This window comes from Phyllostomus hastatus, unplaced genomic scaffold, assembly GCF_019186645.2.
Source record: "Phyllostomus hastatus isolate PE091 unplaced genomic scaffold, TTU_PhHast_1.1 phas_scaffold_182, whole genome shotgun sequence".
NCBI classification, from domain to species: domain Eukaryota; kingdom Metazoa; phylum Chordata; class Mammalia; order Chiroptera; family Phyllostomidae; genus Phyllostomus; species Phyllostomus hastatus.
The window spans coordinates 21306948-21333808 of record NW_025334013.1 but is presented as its reverse complement, the minus strand read 5'-3'; the positions used below and the strand labels follow the sequence as shown (position 1 = coordinate 21333808).

The 26861-nt window shown below is 50.8% G+C and overlaps 1 protein-coding gene across 2 annotated transcripts in view; it reads left to right on the top strand.

Moving 5' to 3' along the window:
• CSMD2 (CUB and Sushi multiple domains 2) overlaps positions 1-23218 on the top strand; it is a 550409-nt gene extending 527191 nt beyond the window's left edge. For both annotated transcript variants that reach the window (XM_045858971.1, XM_045858969.1), the window contains exons 57-70: positions 692-874; positions 4402-4578; positions 5718-5897; positions 6279-6452; positions 9886-10059; positions 10292-10374; positions 11058-11169; positions 11752-11931; positions 16054-16116; positions 17345-17506; positions 19223-19335; positions 21147-21234; positions 22730-22868; positions 23059-23218. In XM_045858971.1, the coding sequence (XP_045714927.1) occupies positions 692-874; positions 4402-4578; positions 5718-5897; positions 6279-6452; positions 9886-10059; positions 10292-10374; positions 11058-11169; positions 11752-11931; positions 16054-16116; positions 17345-17506; positions 19223-19335; positions 21147-21234; positions 22730-22868; positions 23059-23218 (1988 nt within the window). The remainder of the gene's footprint in view (positions 1-691; positions 875-4401; positions 4579-5717; positions 5898-6278; positions 6453-9885; positions 10060-10291; positions 10375-11057; positions 11170-11751; positions 11932-16053; positions 16117-17344; positions 17507-19222; positions 19336-21146; positions 21235-22729; positions 22869-23058) is intronic.
• Positions 23219-26861: the final 3643 nt, after the last annotated feature.

Sequence of the window (26861 nt, the reverse complement as noted above, 5' to 3'; positions counted from 1 at the left end):
ACAAGCAAACATAATAGAACCAAGGACATGGAAATAAAGAACAAACTGACAGTGACCAGAGGGGAGAGGGTGGGCGGTAATGGGGAAGTGTCCAGTCTAGGAACTTGTATAAAGGACCCATGGACAAGGAGAATGGGGGGCGGGGATTGAATGTGGAAGAGCGGGGTGAGCAGGGCAGGGGAGAGCAATGGGGGGAAAATGGGGACAACTGTAATTAAACAACAATAAAAAAATGTTTTTAAAAGAGGAAGAGACATTCATTAGAAGGCTCTTGCAATAGTTCAGGCAAGAGAATGCTGAGAGTCTGAACTAAGTCAGTGGAACTAGGAATTCTGGAACCAGCAGATATTGGTGGGAAAGAGGGAGATAGAGGAGAGGCGGCCAGCTCGGACCACTGACGCTCCACGCCGGCACAGGCCAAGGCGTGAAGGCAGGATCCACCCAAGAGCCTTCCCTCTGCCTCCTTTCTTCCCTTGCTGTGTGGTCTCCAGGGGTTCACTCATGCCCTCAGACCTTTCTGTTCTCTAACCACTGAGTAGTAAGGCAGAAGCCTGCTCAGATAGCTGGGACTGGACACAGTCTGTTTTCTCCCCTCTCCTTCGTGGGGCCCACCGCCTCCCCTTAACCCTGGCTTCCTCCCCCCTTTCTTCCATGCCACAAACAACAGCATGTGTTGGGTTCTGGTCCTTAGGCACCAGCGTGGGACTCTGCGGTGACCCCGGGATCCCGGCGCACGGCATCCGTCTGGGGGACAGCTTTGCCCCCGGAAGTCTGATGCGCTTCAGCTGCGAAGCTGGCTACGCGCTCCGCGGATCCTCAGAGCGGACCTGCCAGGCCGACGGCTCGTGGAGCGGGACGCAGCCTGAGTGTGGAGGTAATGTATGTGACCTTCTGCTTTTCCCCTCTGCCCGCCCCTGTGTCCCCACTGCCAGCACCTGCTCTCACACACACACAGAGGACACCCACAGCCCCGTGTGAACCCTCGCCTCGTGGGTAGCAGACACCAACAGATAGTGCCCGTCCATCCTCACTCGTCATCCAAAGACAAACATTTTTGACCCTCACCTAAGAAGGGAAGAAATCGGAATACACTAAGTTTAGCCCATTTACTCATTTATTTCCCGTACAGTCTCATTCAACAACCATGTGTCAAATACCGTCATACGTGCTAGGGACACGAGGTGGCCAAGACAGTCGCACATTGTCCTCCTGGCGCTTACAGTTGAAGGGGAGAGACCATGTGAAACAAGCATGCCAAGTGCCAAAAGAAACAGAAATCCAAATTTTAAAAACCCTCTAAAAGTAATATAAAGTCTTAATGTTGTTTCCTGAGGCAGCCCTGGCGGGGCCAGTTATATTTCTCCACAGGCTCCTACATTTCTGGAAAAACTCGTTCTTTAAACCTCTCCTCCCAGAGTCCAGCTTCTTGCAGCCGCTCTCCCAGCCCCGGTGTCTGTAAAACAGCCCGCACAGCACTCTCCTGGTTAGGAAGCAGTTTAACTGCAGAAATCGGGGTCAACTGAGAAGTGGTTGGAAGAGGAAGGAGACGCTAGGAAATCATCTAGCCAGGGAGGTACGAGGATGGAACAGGGAGTTACCTAACTGCCAGGTAGCGCCCAGGGCTCACTTCAGCGAAGAGGCCATTAATTTAAAGTGAGTGCGGTCAGCATCAGTCTGCATTTTTGCTCAACGACATATTGCTACATAGGTGCAGGCACAGTGTAGGTGAAGCATTAGGTGTAGGGTTGGGGTTTTATTGAGCAGCTAAGACATCAGCGGAAGGGGCGAGGAAGATGAGGGTATATGCAAAGTGGTAGCTGTGATTGATCTTGGCATCTAAGCTGAGTAAGGGGGAGCATGTTCATGAGCGGAGTAAGAGGCGGTGAAAAAATGATAGGATCCATGGATTATACATCCAGCAGGACCAAGAAATGACCAGGAATGAATCCCAGAGGCAGCGAGCTGAAGAGATAAGAGATGGTGGTTGGAGAACAGGCTGTTTGAAGCCGAGATTCTGCAGAGCACAGGGAGGAGTTCTGGCCAAGGTCAGAGGACACCTGCCCAGGGCATGAGGCAGACGGAGCCAGCGCCCTCCCACCTGTCTGCCCAGAGTCCTGCCTTTCTGGGGTGCAAAGTTGGCTTCTGTGGGATTTTTTTCAGACATAGTAAGAAAGGTTTGTGGCAGTCAGAGAGGGGACTGTCAGGGAGAGAATTTAGCATGTTCTCAAATACCCGCTGTGACCCAGGTCCCCTTCTGTGCTGCTCAGATCCCAGGATGGAGCTAGTCAGCATGCCAGGAGCACTCGGGGCACAGGAGGTTAGTGGCTAAGAGACGGGACGTGGCAGTGAATGTGCGTGAGTGTCCACGCAGCCGCAGCACACACAGCTCGCTGGGCCTTCCCCCGCCCTGCAGGGCCCCGCGCACGTTCTTATCTCCGCCCCCACACGATGCGCCCTTACTAGTGCCTTTCTTTCCACCAAGTATAGCACTTACTGTATCACATTTTAGCTCACCTGTTTACAGGTAGTTCTTTAAGACACACTGAGCTCCTCAGGGCAGAGGACATAACTTGCTCATCACCGGGTTCCTCACCGTCGGCAGCGCAAACGCTTGTTGAATAAATGGATGGCAGGGCCTATCTGGTGTGCTGACTGTGGAGGAATCAGCTCGTAGATTTGACTTTGGGGCCACATAAATGTCGTATGTACTTACAAAATAAAATTAAAGATTAGAAGCAAGCAATCTCTAAATATCAAAATCAAAGTGGAAACTAATGGATTTAACTATGTATCAAGTTGGTGAGTTAATAACCCAGAGACTTGAAAAAAAAGAAATCTGACTATGGTGTGTGTGTATATATATATCCCATGGACAAAGAGAACTGCAGTGAAATTTTAAACTGTTTGTAGCAATCATGCTGTTAAGGAATAATGTTGGTGTTACTATTATGTATATAATACCATAATATATGTGGATAAAACAAATTGAAATTCTTTATTGTCATTAAGAATCAAAATTTTCAGCACAAAAGAGATCAAAATTTTCAGCACAAAAGAGATAATATAAAAAGGTTAAAGTTAAGGAAAACTCTTAATCCTAAATGTGAATTGGTAATATAAACTCTTAGTGTATCTTCAGTTTGAAAAGTTATTTTCCCAGCTGTGTCCTCCCTAAAAGTCTAGAATCAGTGAGTACCCTTAACACCAAGACTGCGGTTTCTAAATCCATCCTCCACTGGAAGCAACCAGAGCTCTTTGGAGAAATGGCAAATTCCAGGATGGGAGCAAGAAATATAAACTTGGAACATCTTGTCCCTCCAGCAAGTGAACCAGAGACAAGGGGGGTCATGAAAAGGCCCCCAGTAACCAAAGATGGGATAATCTGAGCATCAGTGAGAGTAATCATGGCAATGGATGGCAGCATAGTAAACAAGTTTAAGTCCATGAGTTCAAATGACCATAAGTCACCTTTGGAGTTTGCTAGGGAACCAACTTACTGTCCTGATGTCTGATTTTAAAAAATAATCAAATTTTATCCAGCCTTCTTGCATGAATTACATTTCAGGGTAAGCAAATATCTGGTGATGGGCATGTTCTTTATTTTTAAATTCTTTTGAATACAGAACTACAGAATTTGAGTATCACCATTTTCTATTCCCTAATAGCATAATGAATCTAGTCAACTGTCATCAATTGCTGCTAAAACTATTAAGTGAGGTCTAGTAGGAACTTTATGATGCCAGAAATCACTGACCAGCCACAACATCAGGAACAAGGAGACACCCAGATATTCTGTGCCTCCTGATGTGACGCAATAGGGAAGGCACAGAACCCGCTGGGAAGCACCCTGGCTGCTATGTGGGCCCTGGCTATTGGAGCCGCAGGGGCAGGGTCACGTGTTGAGTGATGCCCCGTGGGTGCAGTTAGCAAAATCCAGGAAGTGTGACATTCTACCGGACGAATGCCCTGGTTTCTGTGATGGATGGATGGTAGGAGAGGGAGCAGTCTTCTCTGGATTCCAAGAGTCTTGGGGGCATGCCAACCAAATGTCACATGTGGGTCTTATTTGGATCGTGATTCAAACAAATCAACTATAAAAGAGAGAAGGAGAGAAAATTGAGGAAAATTAAGCACGGATTGGATATTTGGAGACATTACAGAATTATTTAAATGTATAGGTGGGATAATAAAACAGATATAGTCCTCACGTTTCAGAAATTAGAAAAAAAAAGTCATACAGGTCTCTTCCCCTCTGAGGGTGACGGTCAGACGTGGCAGCAGCGTGAGAGGCATCTCGACCCAGGGTCCTTCTGTAGCACGCGGTTTCCCCTCTGGGTGGTTCTTGTCCCCGGCGACCCCTGCCCTTATTCCGGTGAATAATGTGCTCTTTCGGCTCCCTAGTGATCTCTTGTGGGAACCCCGGGACTCCGAGCAATGCCCGAGTGGTGTTCAGTGACGGCCTGGTTTTCTCCAGCTCCGTGGTCTATGAGTGTCGGGAAGGCTACTACGCCACAGGCCTGCTCAGCCGGCACTGCTCGGTCAACGGCACCTGGACAGGCAGTGAGCCGGAGTGCACAGGTGAGAGCCCAGGCCCTCTGGGCTCCGTGGCAACTGGTGGCAGAGAGGGTTGGGCTCCTCTCTGTCTAAGACAAAGGCTGTCCACGGGAGACTGGGGAGGCCGGCTGGAGGGGCGGGACTTGCCCCTGAAGGAGATTCATACAAACTGAGCACGTGCTGCGTGACAGCCACCGAGCTAAGTGCTATTTTTTATGTGCTTTATGTCATCCACCCATCGGATGTGGTCGTCTGATACCACAGCCCTATGAAGTAACTACTCTTTGCCCCAGTTGACGTCGTAGGAGATTCCTGAGGCTCAGAGAGGTCGAGATACGTGCAGCTGCTCTTTCTCGGGCTCCGGCCAGTTCCTCCGGCTTTTTTTCTCTTTTAGCACAAACCCCAGTGCTCAGCCTGACCTCTTTGCCGCTCTCTCCTGCACCCATCCCTCCTCACCCCAGCCTGGCTCTTCAGCACCGTGTGGCCCTGCTGCTCCCCTCTCTTGCTTCTCTGAAGAACAGCCCGGACCCTGTATCTGTGGGGCACAGACAGAGGGGAGTGATGAGATAAAGGAATCCGACAACACTCTCCCTTTCTAAGTCCTAGTCTTTGATTTCAGGCTCCATCTAAAATCCCACGTCAAGTTCACTTTCATTCCATGGCCAGAGCTCACCAAGCCCCGCCCTCACTTGATACCATAACCAGGCATGACCATCGCTCAGACCATCGGACCCTGCTGCTGGGCCTGGGGGCCTGCAGAGGCCTCCTGGGCAGAACGACAAGGGGTAGACAATTGTGTGTGTAGTCCATTAGCACATCTGAGGCTCTGCAAGCTGCGAACCTCTCCCTGGGTCCCAGCCTCATTTGGGAGCTGAGCCCTCTGGGCACTTCCTCTCAGAGGGGTGGGCCTTCAATAAGAAGGACAGTCTTCACAGCTCAAGTTTCTGGAGTGCATAAGGATGGTGTGGGCAAGGAGAGCAGGGTGCAGGACCCTCACAGGGAGCTGGGCAGTGCCCACCCAGCAGCCCGTGCGGGGCAAGGCACTCTTGATCTGACAGTTTTTCCTCCTGAGTGTGTACACGGAGTGACGAGGGCAGCCTCAGAATGTCGAGGGCGAGGGGGTGTGGGCTGGCAGTGAACGGTGCCGTGTCTCCCTGTCCTAGTCATAAACTGCGGCGACCCTGGGATTCCGGCCAGTGGCCTCCGGCTGGGCAATGACTTCCGGTACAACAAAACCGTGACATACCAGTGCGTCCCTGGCTACATGATGGAGTCACACAGGGTGTCCGTGCTGAGCTGCACCAAGGACCGGACATGGAATGGTACCAAGCCTGTCTGCAAAGGTGAGTCTGAGGGCGGCAGACCTGGACAGGGGGGCCAAAGAAAATACAGAAGTGGGACTTGGGTCTTGGACATCCCCCAGCGAGGGTAACAAGGCAGAGCCCTGACATCTTAACAGGGGGTGTGTGGGGTGAGGTCCCTGAACATCTGCAAGGAGGGAGTCAGAAGGTACCAAGGCAAGGCTTGGGCTCTGAGCATCAAGGAGAGAGAGAGAGCCATGCAAAGAGGAATGGCTTGTCACACCTGAGAGAGAATGTCTTAATGGCGAAAAGACCAGAGCTCCTCCTGCTCAGCCCAGAGTGCCGCCAGGTGCAGGGTGGCCAGGTGCTGGGCCTGGTCTCCCCAGAAGCGCCAGCACTCAGCCCGCTGTGGTCTCTCCCCAGCCATCATGTGCAAACCGCCACAGCTCATCCCCAACGGGAAGGTGGTGGGGTCCGACTTCAAGTGGGGCTCAAGCGTGACGTACGCCTGCCTGGAGGGGTACCAGCTGTCCCTGCCCGCGGTGCTCACCTGTGAGGGCAACGGATCCTGGACCGGAGAGCTGCCTCAGTGTTTCCGTAAGTTGCTCATGGGGTCTTTAGTGCTTCCTGTCTGCCGGCTCCTTCCCCTTCCCTCCAAGCTTTGCTGCTGGGAGTTCTAGAATAGATACCCCACCCCCAAACCAGGGAGGACCTTTGTCAGCGTTGAAGAAGGAAGGAAGTTTAAAGGGAGAAAATGAGACCATCTTAACTGAGCCCTGGCTGCGGACTTTGTATGGAGTCCCAGTGAAAGAAATTAAGCCAGAGATGAGGGGAGGGTTTCTTAACCCGAAAGGTTGTTAACTGGATCAAGTGGTACCCGAAGGTCAGTGGACCCTTGCGGGGCCCACTGCTGGAAACATGCCCATCTTCATGGAAAATACCCCTCACAGGGAAGACTCCTGGGAACTCATGATATTCTGGTAGTAGTTTATTTCTGGCCTTGTTATGTCCCAAAGAGCCCCAGGTCCATTTCAGGGCTCATTTCTTTTTTCTTTTTTTTAAAGATTTTTTTAATGTATTTTGAGAGAGAAGGGAAGTGAGGGAGAAAGAAAGAGAGAGAAACATCAATGTGTGGTTGCCTCTCGTGCACCCCCAACTGGAGACCTGGCCCACAACCCAGGCATGTGTCCTGACTGGGAATCGAACCAGCAACCATTTGGTTTGCAGTGCAGCACACAATCCACTGAACCACACCAGCCAGGGCTCAGGGCTCATTTCTTACCGAGTGCCCCAGAGAAGCAGGGTCCAGGTCGCTCCTTCTTGTCGTAGCCCATGAATTGGCTCTGGAAGCTTTTCTCAGGGCCTGTGCTTTGCACAAAGGGCAGGACCTTTTTCTCCTCTGTACTTGACACTTGTTTAATGCTGCAAAAACCTATCAACATCCAATTACACTTGTTTGGGTACCGCTGACCGTTTGCTTCCATTTGGGAAATTTCAGCAGAGACAAGGACCAGCAGCTCCAAAGTGGACCCAGGAAAGGCAGCATTTGGTGCGTCGTTAGCCCCTCAGACCTTCCCACACCTTCAGGGCACCGTGAGGGACACAGCAAGTCTCAGGGTTGACCTTGCTTTTCTTCTTGAGTTGCTTGTTAGCAATGAATTACAGTTATCACTGAAAAAAATTGTGTGAGAGCTGCAAATACAAAGAATGTAACACTCTCCTGAATCCCCAGTCCCCAAAGGCACCTCGGTCGTGCCTCCACGCTGGTCACTCAGCAGCTTTGCATTTACAGCAACAGGAAGGCAATTTCCTACCAACGGTATTGAATCCCGCTGTGCATGCTGGTTCCTGGCTTGTGTTTGAGTAGCCAACAACACCTTTCTCTCTTGGTGCATACCCGTCTACACATCGCTTTTAATGGTTTAGAGAATTTCCTTGTTGTAGATGCCACAATCTGTCTAAACTTCTCCTACTGGTGACAAATGTGGATTTCTCTAATTTAATCATGTTAGAAGCAGTTCAGTAAGAAACAACCCTGGAAATAGCATGTCTTTACCTTTGTGATGAAGCCCTAGGAATGCAGGAGTGAGCACGCTGGGCCAACGGGCATGCGCTCCGTGAGTGTGGGTGCACGCGGCCAAACTGTCTTCTAGGAAGAGTGTCCCAGTTTGCACTCCTCCAGCGGTTTGCAAGAATATCTCTTGACTGATATCCTCACTAACAATAGATTTTCCCAATTTTAAAAAATATTACCAGACTAAGGAGTTTTAAAAAGATATCTCATTATTTTCATTGGAAACACATTGCTTACCAGCAGGACTGAGTTGCTCTTTCTCTGTCATCCATGAGTATTTCTCACCTTTTGAGTTGCCTCTTTCTAGATACGGTGGCTTCTGATCAACTCGGCCTTTGAGCGACTTCAGATTGGTCAGGTCCAGACTCCCCAGCTTCAGGGCCCAAGCTTCCGTTTTTATTTGCAAATTATTATAAACCCCATGACTCTGTGTATACACACACATACCCACATCATAGCCTAAAGAATGTTCTTCATGCTCGAAGTGATGTCTTGGGGAACTTCGCCTTCCATAGTCCATTTTTAATGGTCCTCCGAAGATCCAAATGAAATGAGCGCACTGCTTGCACAGCCCCCCGCAGGGTAAACACATGCCCTTTGGAAGGCGGCTGCCAGTCTGTCGACCAACATCAGGAGCCGTGAACACACTCCAGCCGGGACAGAGAAGTCCACTCCTAGAGAACTTCCCCCACGCGAGTAACATGAATGAAAGAAAGGCCGTATGTAACTTATAACAAGGGCCTAATATAAAAGTTATAATAAATTGTAATTATGGTACAATCTCTCACTGCAAAATTATGTACCCAGCAAACGATAATGATGTCAAAAGTGCTTCCCAGATAAGGTAAAATTAAAGGAGTTCATCATCACCAAGCCCTTATTATATAAAATGTTAAAGGGACTTATTTATCTAAGAAAAAGATGATGATCAAAAATATGAACAGTAAAATGACAACAAACTCACAACTATCAACAACTGAACCTAAAAAAAAAACTGCCCTGGCTGGCATAGCTCAGTGGATTGAGCATGGGCTGCGAGCCAAAGCATCGAAGGTTCGATTCCCAGTCAGGTCACATGCCTGGGTTGCAGGCCACAGCCCCCAGCAACTGCACATTGATGTCTCTCTCTCTCTCTCTTTCTCCCTCCCTTCCCTCTCTAAAAATAAATAAATAAAATCTTTAAAAAAACACTGAACAACTAGAACAGAAACAGAATCACAGAAATGGAGATCACATGGAAAATTATCAACAGGGGAGTGGGAGGGGAAGAGAGGGAGGAAAGGTACAGAGAATAAGTAGCATAAATGGTGGGTACAAAATAGACAGGGTGAGGTTAAGGATAGTGTAGGAAATGGAGGAGCCAAAGAACTTACATGCACGACCCATAGACATGAACTAAGCGGGAAGAATGCTGGAGGGAGGGGGGTGCAGGGCGGAGGAGAATAAAGGGGAGAAAAAATGGGACAACTGTAACAGCATAATCAGTAAAATATATTTTCTTTAAAAAATGATAAAGATGTCATAAACCTGGGAAATGTTCACAGAATATTGAGTGAGCAAAACCAAGTCACCAACATTTGGACACCGGGGTTTGCAGCCACGCACAAATTTACCTACCACTGAACAAAGACCAGAAGGGAATGGGAAATAAAAAACAGTTTGGGGTTGTGGCTGATAGTTTATTTCGTTGTCAATGTTCTAAACTCCCTGTAATGTTCATCTATTACTTGGATGACGGTTGGTAAGCATTTTGAATGTGGGAAGTACAGAAACACAGCCACAGCAGTGAGGCGGGCGTTACCACTTACCCTGGGCCGCCCCCCTCTCCAGAGCTCAGGTGGAGCCCAGAGGACAGCCGTACAGAGACCAAGGGCCAGGGTGGGGGTGGGGACCGTGGAATTGCAGCCTGGGTTCTGGAAAGCAACTTGGACCTGCCTTTCTCCCTTGTCTCTCCAGCCGTGTTCTGCGGAGACCCAGGCGTCCCGCCCCGTGGGAGGAGAGAGGACCGCGGCTTCTCCTACAGGTCATCCGTCTCCTTCTCCTGCCAGCCCCCTCTGGTGCTGGTAGGCTCTCCACGCAGGTTCTGCCAGTCAGACGGGACGTGGAGTGGCACCCAGCCCAGCTGCATAGGTGAGAGGTGATCTGGGGCAGTGTCCCAGCTGGGGGCCCAAGATGATGACTTTCCTTCCCTGTGGTCAGTCAGGGGTGTGACGGGGTGGGGAGTGGGGCAGAGAGGGGACATCAAGAGGCAGGGAAACTGGGATGTGGCCCCGTTTTCTTTTCTACACCCATTTCCCGGAGTGAGTGGGGGCAATGAAAGCTCCGGTGACCCTATGGTCTATTTCTTTGTTTTGCATTCCAGACCCAACCCTGACCGTGTGCGCAGACCCTGGCATGCCACAGTTCGGGATACAGAACAGCTCCCAGGGATACCAGGGGTACCAGGTAATGAGGTGGGCCGAGACTGGGCCTCTTGGTCCCCCACCCCTTACGGCCACTGTCAGCCTCAGAAGGCCGGGGCGTCTTCCTTGGAACAGCACTAGTGGAGGACGAGGAAAGGACAGAAGCCAGAGAAAAGCTCTCTGCCTGTTTGAACTGAGCACGGGAGCCCCCTTCATTAAATGGCAAGGGGTTCACAGCAGTCCAAGAAGCTGATGCAAAAGAAAGATCCACGTGTCGCTTCACGAGCACTTCGCAGCAAGCCCATGTAGTTGGGGCGGGGCAAATGAATGAGTGAGACAGACAGACCTTGTGTCCTAAAGGTGCCCACACCCACCGCCAAACACAGGGCTCAGTCAGGATGGTGGGAGGGAGCAATGCCAAATGGGAGACGGGCTCCCGCCCTGTGGGCTTGTCCCAGTAGGACACAGGCTCTGCGGACACAGCTCAGAATGAGCTTCAGGAGAAGGAAGGGATTTGGACAGCCCGGGATGGGGCACTTCGAACAGGAAGCTGGAAGGGGTGGGGGTTCACGGCAGGACTGTTGACTGGAGAAGGGGAAGAGGGGCCTTTCTGGCCGGGGCAAAGGTAGGGGTAGGAGTCGAGTCATGGGAAAGTAGCAACCAAGTGACAGGTATGAAGCATTGCTGGGTGGAAGGTGACAGTGGGACCTTTTATCCTTGGCACAGGTTGGGAGCACAGTGCTCTTCCGCTGTCAGAAAGGTTACCTGCTTCAGGGCTCCACCACCAGGACCTGCCTCCCCAACCTGACCTGGAGCGGAACCCTGCCCGACTGTGTCCGTGAGTGCAGATGTGCCTGCGCCCCAACACTGCACCCCAACACTGCACCCCTGGGCAGCACATGGCGCTGTGCAGCCAGGACACGCTGGGATGCTCTGAGTGACAGGGAGGTCACCCTCCTCACTGGGACCAACATTGGTCTCTGTCATCGGCACTCCTTGGGGACTTGCAGAGAACATTTTCACACAAAAGCCTTTCCAATCTTTGAAGGCAATTCCTATGCCTGAACAAAATAAAAAGAAAGCTCTCTCTGGTGGCTGTGAAAACTAACAACTACCAAAGCCAGCCCTCGGGATGAAAGACTTCAGGTTTTGACCACAATGACTCCCGTGCCCTCAGGTTAAGTGCCCCCGGCTTCGGTTCCCCCAGGGCTGACAAGCCAGTGTCCACGTGGTCTCCATCTTGGCTGTTCCGATAGACATGGGACTGGGATGTGGGGGAGACATAGGCAGGGGATGCTGGACATGAGAGGGGCCCACGGGGAAAGGAAGGCACTGTTCCTTCTGGGGACGGGGAATGGTCGAAAGGCATCCTGAAGACCCTACTCTCCCCAGGTCCAACAATGTCTTTCTTCTCGCCCAGCCCACCACTGCAGGCAGCCAGAGACGCCGACCCATGCCAACGTCGGGGCTCTGGACCTGCCCTCCATGGGCTACACGCTCATCTACTCCTGCCAGGAGGGCTTCTCCCTCAAGGGAGGCTCCGAGCACCGCACCTGCAAAGCAGATGGCAGCTGGACCGGCAAACCGCCCATCTGCCTGGGTGAGCGTGCCCACTGGTGGGCCTCGCCAGGGTGGGAGGCCAGAGGTGACAGCTGAGTCTGAGCGAGGGGAGGCGGGCAAAGGAGGAGGAAGGAATACGACTTCCAGAAGCTGGATCCTGCCTCTGATTTTCTGAGGTGTTGAGTTTCCAGGAGGTAAAGCCAGGACAGTCTAAAGACGCATGTAGTGAAGCCATCCCAAGTTTTGTTTTGCTGCCTTCCACCTGAGCTTAAACACTCTCCCAGGATTATGATGAGTCACCAAACAGAGAAAATCTCTTTGTTTCAGCAAAGCAGAATAATAACACACTGTGCATATTATAACCTTGATAAAACAGTACCTACCCACAGGTCCCTCAGGGTCACCAAGAGTTCACAAACTCCCCTCCCCCTTTTCTGAATTTATTCATTTTCTATTTTTTGATCATTGTTGCTGTGCATACCTGTGCCAGCATGGAGAATTTGGAGGTAAAAGACAGAAAGCCTGCCCTAAAGGACCTCCCGCTTAGCCACAGAAGACAAATGCATTATCAGATGTAACAGTACCTTCAGGAACGTAGAGATGGGCTGGATGCTGCAGGGATGCGATGGAAAGGCACTAATTTGGCCTAAGCGGAGGGGAGGGGAGAAGTCAGGGAAGGCTTCCTGGAGAAGGTGGTCTGGGTCCAGTCTTAAGAGTCCAGCAAGAAAAATGCTCAGTTTGGTACTGGAATGGCAGGGAACTCTTTCTTACAGGTGATGAGCTCACCTTATGCCAGGCATTCCTCTAAGTACTTTGTATGCACTGACTCATTTACTCCTCATCATCATCCTATGAGGCAGGTTCTATTCATACCTCCATTTAGTATATAAATGTAATCTGTAAAGAAACTGAAGCACAGAGAGACTAAGTAACATGCCTGAGGTCACTGGCTGGTAGAGGGAAAGAGCCGAGATTCAAGCCCTGAAGGTCTGAGTTCAGAATATGAGCTCTTAAGTACTTTGTTATTCTTCCTCTCAGAGAGGAGCTTCAAGTTCAGAGGCTTTATCAGAGCTAGAATTTAATAACCATCTTGTATTTTCATCATATGAATTGTTATAAATGTCTTTTATTTGTGGAAAGTAATGATTTTTCCACATATGGTAATAATATAAAGTTTCTCCCTGGCTGATATGGCTCAGTGGATTGAGTGCTGGTCTGCAAACCAAAGGGTGACCAGTTCAGTTCCCAGCAGGGCATGTGCCTAGGTTTGCAACCAGGTCCCCAGCAGAGGGCGCTCAAGAGGCAACCACACATTGATATTTCCCTCTCTCTCTTCCTCCCTTCCCCTCTCTCTAAAAATAAGTAAATAAAATCTTTAAAAAATAATAATAATGGAAGGTTTCATTTTTAGGATACATTTATTTAAGCTTTTCATGTGGTAAAATATACATAATGTAAAATTTACCATTTTAACTATGGTTGGTTGGGAGTTCCCTCCCGATCACATGGCGCTATGCCAGGAGTGGGGTGTATAGCAAGAATGTGTCTCAGCCTTTCCCGCCCATTTCTGTGTGGGTGTTTTCTCAGGCAGCCAGTGGGTAGGAGTCACTCAGCTCCTTTCTCTCAGAGGGAACTAACGCCCAGTGTGGCTGTACGTTCAGTGTGTCCACGGGAGGAGGGAAACTCAGGAGCCTCCTACGTTGTCTTTTTGGTCTGGAGTCCCTTCAGTTGTTCTTTATATATCTAGAATATAAGACCCGTATCAGATACATGATTTATAAAGATTTTCTCCCAGTTTGTGAGTTGTCTTTCTCTTTTCTCTTTTTTAAATTTAATAGTACATTCCCCTTTATTTCATTCATCACCTAAAATGAAACTAGACTGTCACATTTTAAACTCCACTGTTGTCCTGGAGTTTAAATTTTTTTCAGATGTTTTCACAGCCTTACTGAGATATAATTGATGCACATAAACAACATATATTTAATGTACACAATTTTAAAAGTTTTGGTCTTTTCACTTTCATGTTGGTGCCCTTTTAAGCACAAAAGTTTTTAATCTTGACGAATTCCAATTTACATACATTTTCTTTGCTTGCTTTGCTTTCCCTATCATATCTAAGAAACCATTGCCTAATCCAAGGTCATGAGGATTTATACATGTTTTCTTCTGAGAATTTTATAGTTTTAGCTCTTACTTTTAGGTCTTGGATTCATTTTGACTTCTTTTTAATTGTGTTCTTTTGGGGTCCAAGTTCATGTTTTTGCATGTAGCTATTTGGTTGCCCTAGTACCGTCTGCCAAAAAGACAAATCTTCCCTCGTTGAACGGCCTTGGCAGCCTGTCTAAGACCATTTGACTCTGGGTGTGTGCGTTTGTATCTAGTCCCCAGCTCTGTCCCATCCGATTTCTGTGACAGTCTTTATGCCACACAGCCCTGAGTAGTGGAGCTTCGTAAGAAGTTTTCAGTTGGAAAGTATAGGTTTTCCTTTTTGTTCTTTTTCAAGATTGTTTTGGCCATTCGGGGCCCCTTTTGTTTCTACGTGAATTTTAGGGTTAGACCGTCAATCTCTGCAAAGCAAACAGCTGGCGTTTCAGTGGGGACTGTGCTGGGTCTGCAGATTGATTCTGGAATCGTTGCCCTGGGAACCCTGCGAGGTTTCCCACCCACGAGCGTGGGGTGTCTCCCTCCCTTTTATTCAGATCTCTCATTTATTTAAACAGTTGTTTCTCTGTTTCAGTGCACAAGTCTTGAACTTCCTTGTTTACATTTATTTTTAAATATTTTATTCTTTTTGATGCTATCATAGGTACTTATATTTAAAAATACAGTGTGCTATAAATGCAGTTAAATCTCAATTCAGCCCCTTACTGTCTGATCTTGGGCAAGTCCCTTCACCTCTCCGCCTCCTAACGAGTTTTTCTTCTATAAAATGGAGACAGCGATCTCTACAACCTAGTTTTGAGAGGAAGAGTCAATGAAATCACATGAAGAGCCTAGAACAGCACCTCGTACATAAAAGGCTTTCTCCCTCTTTGTTCCCTGAATCTCATATAACCTGAGACAATAAAGGTATTACGTTCAGAAGTGCATCTTCACGGAGCCATTGTGGAAAATTTCTCTGCAGCTTTCTGGATGCCCGAACATAAACTGACCTCCAGAATTGGAGGGATTGTGCTAACACTCTGTGACCTCCCAGTAGGGGCAGTCTGTCCTCACTGGGTGACAAGGCAGATTTTTCTGTTGCTCCTCTGCAAAGGAAGGAAAGACATTAACATTTGCTGACCATGACTTTCCTGGACATAACCTCATTTATCCAGCACAGAGCTGTGAGGTGTATTCTAGCAGAAGGAGACGAAGGCTCTGGTGAATTGACTGGTCAAGGTCGCACAGTCGTTAAGCAGCACTGCTGGAACCTGAACCTGGGCTGTCTGGCTCAGGCCCAAAGCCATGGCCTTACCTTTGCTGGGGAGCGCTGCTCAGCCTTAACGTCCAGTCCAAGGGAGGAAGCACTCCACGGAAGCCCCTCAGGGCTCCAGAAACTTACTTTTCATAAGAGGAAGGTTCTCCCTCGTGCCAGGTATCTGGGAGGAAAGAATCCAGGACAGGGCTTTCCGGCCCTCAGTCAGGGGCACTCAGGGGGGCTGTGCAGTAGGGGGGAGGAAACAGACATCCTTGTTTTCCTCTATGTCTTACTGAAGTGTAGCATGTCCTTTCATTTTGAATGCAGACAAAAACCCACAGTACTGTTAGCAATACTTAGGACATTGTTACCAGTGGAAACTGCCAGTTTTCATATTGTATTACAGCTGTTACTGATATCGTGAAATATTGTTTATGTATAGTAATTACTGAACCCGCTGCTAGATGCTGTCATTTAATATAGTAATAAAGAATTATGTGCAATTACATCCCAATTCCTTGTTTAATGGAACTATGACTGATACGGGAGAGTTCCTTTGTAACTCGCCACATATTTTGTCCTTCTGAGGGAGATTCCCACCATCACAGACCATCAAAGCAGCCTGCCCCGCTCGAAGGGGATAAGTCCAAGCAAGATCTCTAAGAACCACTGACCAGTGTTGGAGAGGTAGACACTGTTTTTCCAACAGAATGTAGGCCACAGGCTGATGCCGTGTTCTCCCATGCTCTTTCCCAGCAGAGGTCCGGCCCAGTGGGAGGCCCATCAACACTGCCCGGGAGCCGCCACTCACCCAAGCCTCAGGTATGTCCAGACCGGCTCTTCGGCTCAAGAAACATGTTGGTCCCTCCACCCAATTACCCGGAATCGTGCACATGAGTTTCCGAGTATCCAACGGAAGGGCACGAAAACTATCTATAGAGCCCGACGGATTTCCCCTCCCACCTCCCAACCCCAGGCTGACTTCGGGAGGAAGTGAGCTTGAAGGAAGCAAAACTCGCATCCAGAAGAAGGATCCACAGTTTTCCAAGAGCACATGCAGAACCTCGAGCGCCGGTGCCATTGATTCCCACACCCCTCCCGGCGCCGGACACACAGACCCGGCGCTGCCCGGGGAGCTTCCTGGGAATGAGCCCACGTCTGAGACAGGATTGGTTCTTTCAAAGTGTAATGGCCAGGACTGGACACGGAACCAACTCCAGGCCTGCCTGGCCACTGCAAAAGTGCTGCACACTATCACATCCTTTTCAACCCCTGTAGTTTTATAAGTGTGTGCATTACACAGGGATACCGTACACTCAGTCGAATCCCAGTTTGGCCATTGATCAGCTATGGCCTCGGGCAAGTGAGCTTCCCTTCCTGAGCTTCAGTTCACCTTTCCACAAACAGGGATTATAACACTTGCCTTAGAGAATTACTATGAGGATAAATAGCAGTTTTAGTAGCTATCACCCCTCAGGTGCGTTCATGTATCTGACACCGTGTGAAACACAATCTGGAACATTAGGTCACGTAACCCCTGCAGTAACTCTGATGAGGCAGGTGGACGGCCTCCATTTACAGAACCACAGGTGAGGAAGTCGAGACTCCTGCATTTGACCAAACAACAGATAAGTTACAGCCGAGAGAGACTCCAGGTGTGTCTGCCGTCATTAGCCCAAGTCCTGTCGGCCACGCGATACCAACGTGCCAGTTTTTTCTCTCCTCCCTTTCCCTGTTCTTCATCTTTTCAACCTCCTTCCTTCTTCTCTTTTCTTCTTTCTCTTTCTCTCTCCTTTCTGTTATAGTCCCCCCACTCTCCCTTTCTGAGGTGTTTTCTCCTTTTTGCTATCCATCTCCTCTCTCTTTCCCTCCTCTCACTCACCCTGGGAGCCAAGACGATCACAAGACGGCCAGAGCACTGTGCTGCCTCCCCCAGGCTAAGGAGGCTGGAAGAACGACCTCGTGACTGAACTGCCATCGGTCATCTGAGGACCTCCGCTCCCCCAGCACACACTAAGTCCCTCTCACGTCTGTTTCTCAATCCCTCTAGTGCCCGGGGATGTTTTTGCCAAGAACTCCCTATGGAAAGGGGCCTATGAGTACCAGGGGAAGAAGCAACCGGCGATGCTCAAAGTGACTGGCTTCCAGGCTGTCCACAGCAAGGTCAACGCCACCATGATTGACCACAGCGGCGTGGAGCTGCACTTGGCTGGTGAGGAGCAGGCCACCTCCGTGCAAGCCAGGGGTGACTAGGGGGGACGGCCACATGCCCTTTGCAAAGACGAGTCTAGTGTCATTACGTTGTCCTGTCGTGGGAGGCTCAGACCTCTCTGGTGGGCAGGGGGGACAGGAAGTGTCTGCGCTTCTTTGTTCACATGGAAAAACACCAGGGACAAAAGGGAAATGGCTGGAAAACAAATATCAGTAACTTGAACATAGGCAGGACTCTGAAAAGCAAAGAGAAAGGAGACTCATATCCCTAAAACTAAACCAGAAATGGGGGCTGAGAACCCCCAAAGCCAAAGCACAGGCAGCCAACAAACAAGAGAAAAATATGTTTCATCAGCAATCAAGAAAACCAAAGTAAACACACACTGTCATTTTCCACTTTTCCCACTAAAATTTTTTTGAAGATTTTATTTCTTTATTTTTAGAGAGAGGGGAAGGGAGGGAGAAGGAGAGGGAGAGAAACATCGATGTGAGAGAGAAGCATCACTTGACTCTGTCACACCCCCCACCAGGGAGCTGGCCTCTAACTCTGTCATTGTGCCCTGACCAGGAATTGAACTGGCGACCTTTTGCTTTGCAGGATGATGCCCAACTCACCGAGCCACACCAGTCAGGGCCCCGCTAAGAGTTTTTGAAGTAATACACTTCAGTATGGTCAGGGTCCAATGATACAGTGCTGGTCAAAGCAGGAAACAGCACAGTTCTAGAAAACAGTTTGGCAATGTGTATCAAGACCCTTGAAAATGATTGGACCCATTAATTAAGAATTTTCATCATAAGAAATAATTATGGATGGAGTCAAACACTCATGAATAAAGGATGTTCACATTACAGGGCTATTCATATTACATAAATGCAAATATCTAAAAATAGAGAAATGGACACATTAATTATAGGATATCTGCTGGATAAAATATGATATCAGTTTTGGAGAAATACATCCACCATCATGCATTTAAAATGCAACTCCAGTTTTAAAAGAAAAAATTACATTTATAAGAAAGGAAACTAGAAGTAATTACACAAAAATGTTAACAGTGGGCATTTCTCAGTGGTGAGATCAAGAGTGATTTTTTCCCTTCATGCATCCCTGCATCTTCCAAAAGCCCCTCCGTTCCTGATGCATCTGTAATCAGAGAAACTAAGTGCCATAGAAAGAAGTGTTTACTGGCCAGATGGATGAGTGCATGAGTGGAGGAAGGCTCACATTCTCACACAACCCCACGTACACTCGCATCCATTTATTCACGCGCGCACACAAGCACAAGTGAATGTGCACCTCCACACTTTTGTCTGAGAGAGCCCTAAACACACTCACGTGCTCCTGGATACATTGCTCATGCATTCCTGCACACACTGCATCGCAGGCACACCACGGACTACCTGACGCACTCACACGTACAAAACCATATTCACTTTATTCTCACACGTGCGTGTGTAAACCGGGTCACAGCCACAGGCCAGCAACCCACTGTGTGTTAACACGCATGTGCCTCTGGCACGCGCTCACAGTCAGTCAGCCTTCACAGACCCCCCCAGCTCTGCACCTCCCTGCACGCCGTTGGTTATGCGTGGGGTGCTTACATCAGCACCCACCCCTGCAGTCCCCCTCAGCTGCCCACCCCCGTCTGCCCACAAACTTAGGTGGTAAAATTTCCCCAGGTCTTTCAAGCATACCCTCTGAACTTTCTTTTCCCAGGAATTTACAAGAAAGAAGATTTCCATCTCCTACTCCAGGTTTACCAAATTACAGGGCCGGTGGAGATCTTTGTGAATAAGTTCAGAGACGATCACTGGGCCCTGGATGGGCACGTAAGTTCAGCAGGGCACACTCAGTCCTTGAACTCCCCGTGCCCTTGGCCCATCCCGACTCCCAGATCACTGGCAAGGAAGAGGAGGGGAGGGGGCGGAAACTCCTTGGATCCACATGGATGCTTGGGAGGAGGTTTTCGTAGGGTCAGAACTGGGTTAGCAAGGGAGTCCTCACCTGCTGGAGAAGTGGGCAAGGAAAAGATAAAACGGGCCAGGAGGCTGCGAGTGCAGAGGGTCGGCGCATCTGAGCAGGATGGGGTGGGTTCCCATGTTAGAGCCAAAGGCAAGGCATCGGAGGTCAGCAGTGCACGTTTGAATCCAAGCAAGCTGAAGGTCATGGTGTGGTGGTGGGAGCCAGAGAAGATGGAGAGTCCCAGGCGACTACCTGGAACGTGCACTCACGTTTAAGGATGCGGACTGTGGCTGATGCGGCGTAGCTCGGGAGGCTGAAACAGAGGAGAAGGGGCACCACTTCCTCGCGTTCCCTTGGGGAAAAGTCGTGTTACATTCTAGGGCATTCTTGAGATGGAAGCCGGGTCCCCAGGGGCGCTCCTCTGCCCAAACCTTCCAATTCATGGGCAGCGGAGTTGAGCAGTGTCACCTGTCACATCCTCAGCTTCCCTGTCTTGGCTTGTTGAGGCCAGAAGAAGAAGAGTGGAGAGGAGGGAGGGGTCCTGGTGCCCGGAGGAGCAGAGAGCTGAGGAGCCAGGGCACACCCCGCTGCCCAGACAGGACTAGCTGGTGGAGGACTGTGGCTCTAGTGACTGTGCTTTGTGAGCGCAGAAGGGGAAGCAAGAGGCCTCTCCAGGGGCGGGCACAGAACGTTCGTTCCCTGGTGTGCTCGAGCGTATCCTGTGGACCCCCTTGGCAGGCCATGCCTGGCTGGCTTCCCTAGTTGCAGTCCAGCAGCCTGCCAGGGCAGCAGGCCACCATGCTGGGGGGGTTGCCAGAGGTGAGAGGATGAGGAACAGCTTTGGGAGGGGAAGCCAGGCATGCAGGCCAAGGTCCAGACACAAATGGGGCTCTGGAGGGCCCAGAGCAGCTGGAGCTCTGCCTGGGGTGACAGCCAACCATCGGGCCAGCGCTTTTTTGAGGGGACAGGTGAGGAGGTCAACCCAGGGCACCCCAGACAGAAGGCTCCACCCTGGGGAGGAGCCTGAGCTGACGGGGACAGCAGGAGCACCGATGCTGTGGGGCACGTCCGGGGCCAGCATGGCTGAGTCTCTGAGCCCGTTACGCAAGCATCGTGGAGGCAATGGCTGAGGGAGCAAGAAGGAGTTATGTCCCCAATTACCACCCCCCACAAAAGAATTACAGCCAATGGAACTGGGAGGAACTCTCCAAAGTGCATTCAATCCGCTAGGTCTGTGTTAGTCGCGGTTCGGCTCGTTCCGCGGCGCTCTAAAAGGCAGTGTTTCATGGCAGCAATGATAGCTAACGCTTCTCCAGGGCCTGTTAAGTGCTGTAAGTGCTTCATCTGTACATATTAATTCATTTAATCTTCTCAACCACCCTAAGACTTAGATACTGTTATCATTCTGGTTTTACAGACGAGAAACTGAAGCCCAGACAGACTGAAGGATTTGACCAGTGGGAAATAAAAACGTCTCCCCACCTCCTACAAGCAGTCGGGGTGGGGGGTGAGGGGCCTGCCTCTCCCCAAGCTGGGCAGTTAGGCTCCGCCCCTTCCTGGGGGTGGGCGGAGCTGCAGTCTTCGGGCCGCCACAGTGGGCTGGAGGGTGAAACCAGCGGGTCTGGCCTGGCTGGCAGGACTCGCATCTCCATCCTCTCTCTGCTCCCCACCTCCCCAGGTCTCCTCAGAGTCTTCTGGAGGCACCTTCATCTACCAAGGCTCCGTCAAGGGCCATGGCTTTGGGCAGTTCGGCTTTCAAAGACTTGGTAACTAGCGTTTGTCCCCTGGAAGCATGAGCTCATGGGTGTGGAGGAGAAACGTGTTTATTGGGGTAGAGGGTAGGGGCTTGGTGAACATCAACAGCCTCGGACAGGTTCTTAACCATTTTCAGATCAGGGATGCCCTTGAAATTCTGATAAAAGTTACAGAATGTCTCTCCGGAAATAAGCACAATGCTCAGTACACTCAGCCTTTGCCAGTTTCACGCTCAGCCTTTGAGCTGAGAGGCCCCTGCTCCAGGGACATTGGGTCTCAGATACAGCCCCCTGCAGTACTATCTGGCATCGCCCGGACATCCCGAAGCATTGAGACACGGTGCTCTTTATCCGTATTGCGATCTCCTCCCTGTATGTCCCAGGGGTTGGCATCGCCATCCTCGACTTGCAGAAGAGAAAGCTGAGTATCCAGGAGGCTTCCCCCCTTGCTCTCCCATCATTTTACCCTGCACGCTCCACACCGTCAGTGTCCAGCATCCTCACTCCAGAGATTGGCCTTGACCTGGAGCCTCTGGGTGCCGAGCCTGGAGCTGTAATGGAGGGAAGGGTCCTGGCTTCTTGGGAGGAGTGCAAGGGGAGACATGAAGCCCTTAAAGGGGTGCTCTAGAGCCAGCTCTGGGCCCCCCGGGTGCTGACACCACCAGTCTCCAGCGCCCCCTGCTGGCCAAGGCAGTCATTGCATGTTCTCACAGTTCTGACCAGAAAGCTTCTTGTCTCAGGTGGAAATCTGCTTCCGTGATGTGCCCACTCCAGCCTGCCCCTGCCCCAGACCGGTTCTTAGCTCTGCCCTGTGAGCTGCCTGGAGTAAGACCCTCTCTCTTCCGTGCAGCAGCCCTTCAAACACCTGGCCCCCCTGCCTACAACACTGGCTAGAACTCAGCACACCGGGGTGCTTGCTCTGGCTTCACAGCTGACTCCCTGTCTCCTGAGAAGGGCCTGCACCTCTCAGAGCCTCACCCCCTCGGTTAGGTGGGACACTTAGCAGGGGTATAGGTGCCCCAGAGTGTTCTTCTGAGCCCCAGACTTGTGGGGGCAGGGGCGGGTGAAGGAGGGGAGACCCTCCAGAGACAGAAACTGGAGTGCGCCCTCTCCCACGTCCACCAGAGCAGGCCCACGTGCATCCATGTCATATTTTGGCTGCCTTGTAAGGTTCCATCTGATAAAAATCTTCTATGGCCCAAAGAAGTTTCAAAACTTGTAAAGGGCTATGCCCTTTTAAGATTTTATTCCGTGACATAGTTTTGGGTTATTGAGGAGATTCGCTTCACCAGGACTAAGCTCTTTCTCTGCATACGATCTGATCAGTGCCCGTGGGCCCCTTCTCCCGGGGAAGGCTTCGGTGTGTGGAAGGCAGGCTGGTGGGCCTCTCCCAGTCGAGCTGGAGGAGGTGACAGCCCAAGCCGCAGCCGCACTTCCCAATAGTGACCGCTAGGGGCCGCACTCTCAAACTGTGTCTCACTCGAGGTTTATGCTTTGGAACTTGCAGACCTCAGGCTGCTGGAGTCAGACCCTGAGTCCATCGGCCGCCACTTTGCTTCCAACAGCAGCTCGGTGGCAGCCGCAATCCTGGTGCCTTTCATTGCCCTCATCATCGCAGGCTTCGTGCTCTATCTCTACAAACACAGGTAAGTGAAAGAACAAGGCATGGGGCTGGGAGGGGAACAAGGCAGTGCCAGGCCCTACCCCTGACCCAGCCCACCCAGAGCTCAGGAGAGCTGTAACCTTCCGAAGCCTCCCTCCCCTCCCAGCTGCCGCCCTCTCCCTCTCGGCCCTTCTGTTTCTCCTCTTATGTCCTGGTCACTCTCTTATTCCCAGGAGAAGACCCAAAGTTCCATTCAATGGCTATGCTGGCCACGAGAACACAAATGTTCGGGCCACCTTTGAGAACCCCATGTACGACCGCAACATCCAGCCCACAGACATCATGGCCACCGAGGCGGAGTTCACAGTCAGCACGGTGTGCACGGCGGTATAGCCCCGAGGCCCGGCTGCCCCTGCCACCGCCACCGAGAGCCCCGCCTCCAACCACCGGTGAGAGGGGCTGGGGGCAGACACGTACCTGTGTGCGCACGCTTTAACATCTATCCTAAACAAGTATTTAATGAAGGAGGGGCGATTACTCCAGTGGGATCGTTTCAACAGGCCAGAATCGTTCTGAGGTTCCATCTTTAAGCTCCGGCTTGACTTTGCTCACTCAGCGCTCTGACACATGGAAGGCAGAAAAGAAAAGTAAAATCCCTGATGATATCAGTCAGGCCTTACAGGTGATCAGTGATGACTCCGCACGCTTAGCTGAAGGATTCTTGAACAGGAAAGGAGAAAAATAATAACCTCCTATACCTGCACACGCCCCCGCCCCCGCTCCACATCTGGGCTTCCTCGGGGTCTCAGGTGCCTGGGTGCCATCGGGGTCACCTGGGGGGTTGGCTCCCAGGCCAGGCAGCCCTCAGCGCTGCGCCTCACCAGCATCCTGCCCCAGAACATTCCGCGGGCCTGCTCAGCACTGGGACAGAGAAGGTGCCACTTGGTGATTCAGGGATGGGTGCCTGACACAGACACACGTCTGTTTAAAATGAATGACGACGAGGTCATACATTCAAGTGTCGCCAAGCCAGCACCGCTGGAGTTGAAATAAAAAGCCCCACACAGGGAGTCGCTGAGGCCTGCGGGGTCGGTGAGTTCAGGGCAGCAGGGCAGGCAGGGCTGGGCGAGGACGTCCAGGGACGGATTCCTCCATTAAGAAGAGCATCTGCAAAAAATGATACTTTATCACTGTTACAAAGATGGATGTGATCTAAGCAGGATTCATTATTACATAGTCGTTAGTATTGTAATTCATTTTTCCTTCTGATTTTGAAAGAAACTAAAATGAAGACATTTTCCTGGGCCCCTAAAAGCATGGTAGCCACTAGGCCATGGGTCTCCTGTGCCAAATGGGTAGGTCAGCCCCACCCGGTAAAGACAACCGTGGGGAAATACATGTTCTGCTGTGCACCCACACCCCACCCTCAGCTTAGGAAGATTAAAAATCAAAGATAAGGATCAAGGCAACTCATTTCCTTTCACTGTCTCCCCTTCATTCCTCCTTGGATTTGCTCTTGCTTTCTTTTGTTCCCCTCCCCCCCCCCACCCACCCAGTGCCTCTCTGGTTTGACAGACTCTGGTGTGATCTGTTTGTTCCCAGTTCTCCAGGGGACAGGAAGGAGCTCCCCTGAGCACAGTGCCCAGTGCCCGTCATCGTCCGTCCCTCCGCCCACCTGTGTCTGCTCCCGCTGGGACTTGGGCCCTCGCCCTGCCGCCCTCTGCACCCGCCAGCCTGGAGAGGACTCCCCTCGTGCCCTGCCGGGGGCAGTAAAGGAAAAGGGGCTGAGACGGAGGAAGGAAGCTTATGGATTTCACACAGCAGAGCAGCTTGTGGACGTGCGCGTGTGTATGGGCCTGAGTGTGCTCGTGCAGGTGCACACCCACCCACCTCCTTCATTTGTGTCTATGGGAGAGACCTCAGAAGCTTCAAAAAGAGCAACGGTGTGAAAGATGGCTCGTGCCCTGCTCCCCGCAAACACAAAGAAGTGGAAAGGAGAAGGCACCGGCAGCACTGAGACCAACACGCCCGCCCCGTCTGTCAGAGCTCAGTGACTGTGCTGCCTGCACGCGGCACAGCGGGCCGCGCGCAGAGACCAGCCGGCCGCGGTGAATGGCCCCGCCGCAGAGTGACGGCCAGGATTCCCCCAGGGGCAGAAAAACAGCTTAAGAAATAGTTTGGAAATCAGCCTATTTTTTCCAACATCATTTTATTGTATTCTGACCCCAGTGAATTAAAAAGTCATTCTGGTATCTGGGCCCTGCTGGAAAAGAAAGGCAGGGGATCTGGCCAGAGCCCAAGGTCAGGTCTGGCTGTCAATTGACAAAAAAGAGAAACAAGTCTGTGGCCCGGACGGGTGCCAAGTCTGCAGGCGTGGGGGGAGGGGCCGAAAGGGAGTGGGCAATGAGCCTGGCCCGGTGGCCAAAGCAGTAATGGCTACATTAATGTTTCTACTCTGTGCCTGACACTTGAAATATCTCATTCCTAGGCCTACAACAACCCAAAACATAAGAGTGATTATTCCCCTCTTATAGATGAGAAAATGGAAGCCCAGAAAGGTAGAGGTGTAAGCCACAGTAAAGCGTGCAGCCAGGATGCAAACCCAGATGGCTCCGGCGCCAAAGCCCACTACACTGGCTGCCAGGAGCCCAGGTCTGGAAGGGGCACCAAAGACAGGGAGCAGTAGGCGAGTGTCTGTAGCAGAACCATGGCCAGTGCTAATGGGCCAGCAGGGAGCCCGTGTGTCCTCTCGGGGTTCTGTTCTCTCCGCTCGGGCAACATCAGGGCAAGGACCCACCCCAGCCTCCTGGAGCTGCTCCCAGCAGCCCCTTGCCACAGCAGACAGAGGACCTGGGCGCTCCTGAAGCACAGGGATGGAGTGGCTGAAAACCGCATTCTCCCCAGCTCCTTGCCAGTGCATTTGATTTATTTTGAGTTTCATTGTGCCTGGATTGTTAATGAATTCCAGACAAGCATTGTTAGGAATCTAATGAGTTCAGGAATCAAACTGACATTTAGAGCCACTTTCTCTGTCCTTGGGAAGGTCCCCATGGGCTTAAGCATGTGGGCATGTGTGACATGCTGGTCTCAGATGTTCGTATCAGTTTGAAGTCACCAATAGAAACGTATGGGAGTGGCCTGGCAGGCACACCTGGTTCTTTAGCAATTCTGGGTTGAAACAATGAAAAATCTGACCAACATAAAGATTGGCTACAGTAAAATGAGAAGTGAATTTCCAGCCGACGACTGGGACCCACACCGTCTGGGTCCCAGCATCCCTGGGCTTGGCGGGAGAGGACCGGTCCAGACAAACGCACTCACACGCCCACCTCCCTTCCCCTGGAAACAAGTGCAGGAAGCTCTTTGGCTGCTCCCTTTCCCCTTCTTACACTCCTCTCAGACCTGCTTCCTCCAGCCCTGCCTCTGCCCCCCTCCTGGGTCACCTCGTGAAGTCCCAGGCGATGCACAGGAGCAGCTGCTGGTGAGGTGCCCCGCCCACCTCTGGCACTTTTCTCTGCCCCCAGAGGCTCGGAAGGGACCAGGGCAGACAAGACCCTTCACCCAACATTCATACTGCATACCCCTCACCATCCCATGGGGGAAAAAAAAGTAAACAAAAAAAAACAAAAAAAATCTTTTGTACAGAGATATATTTTTATTATACAAAGTTTGTACAGTACCAAAAAATGAAAGAAAAAAGGTGTAAATTTTTTTTCATTATTGTAGGTAAAGAGTAGTGGAAGCCTTTTTTGTAAATGTAATAAAATGTATAAATATGGTTTTCAGAAAACACCAAGTGCTGTAAATATGTAACTACACCCCTTGGCTTGTCTGCAGTATATACATTTAATTTATCTGTCTCTGTATATGAGGCTCCCCCCTGGGGTCCTGCATTATGGTACTTTCCTGAATTTGAAAGCAATTTTAAATTTTTTGAATTCAAATAAAATATAAATTTTTGCATTTGTTTTCTTATATGTATGTGTCTTTTTTTATGGCTAGGGACGAGTGTTTGTTGGGGAAGGGGTGGAAAGAG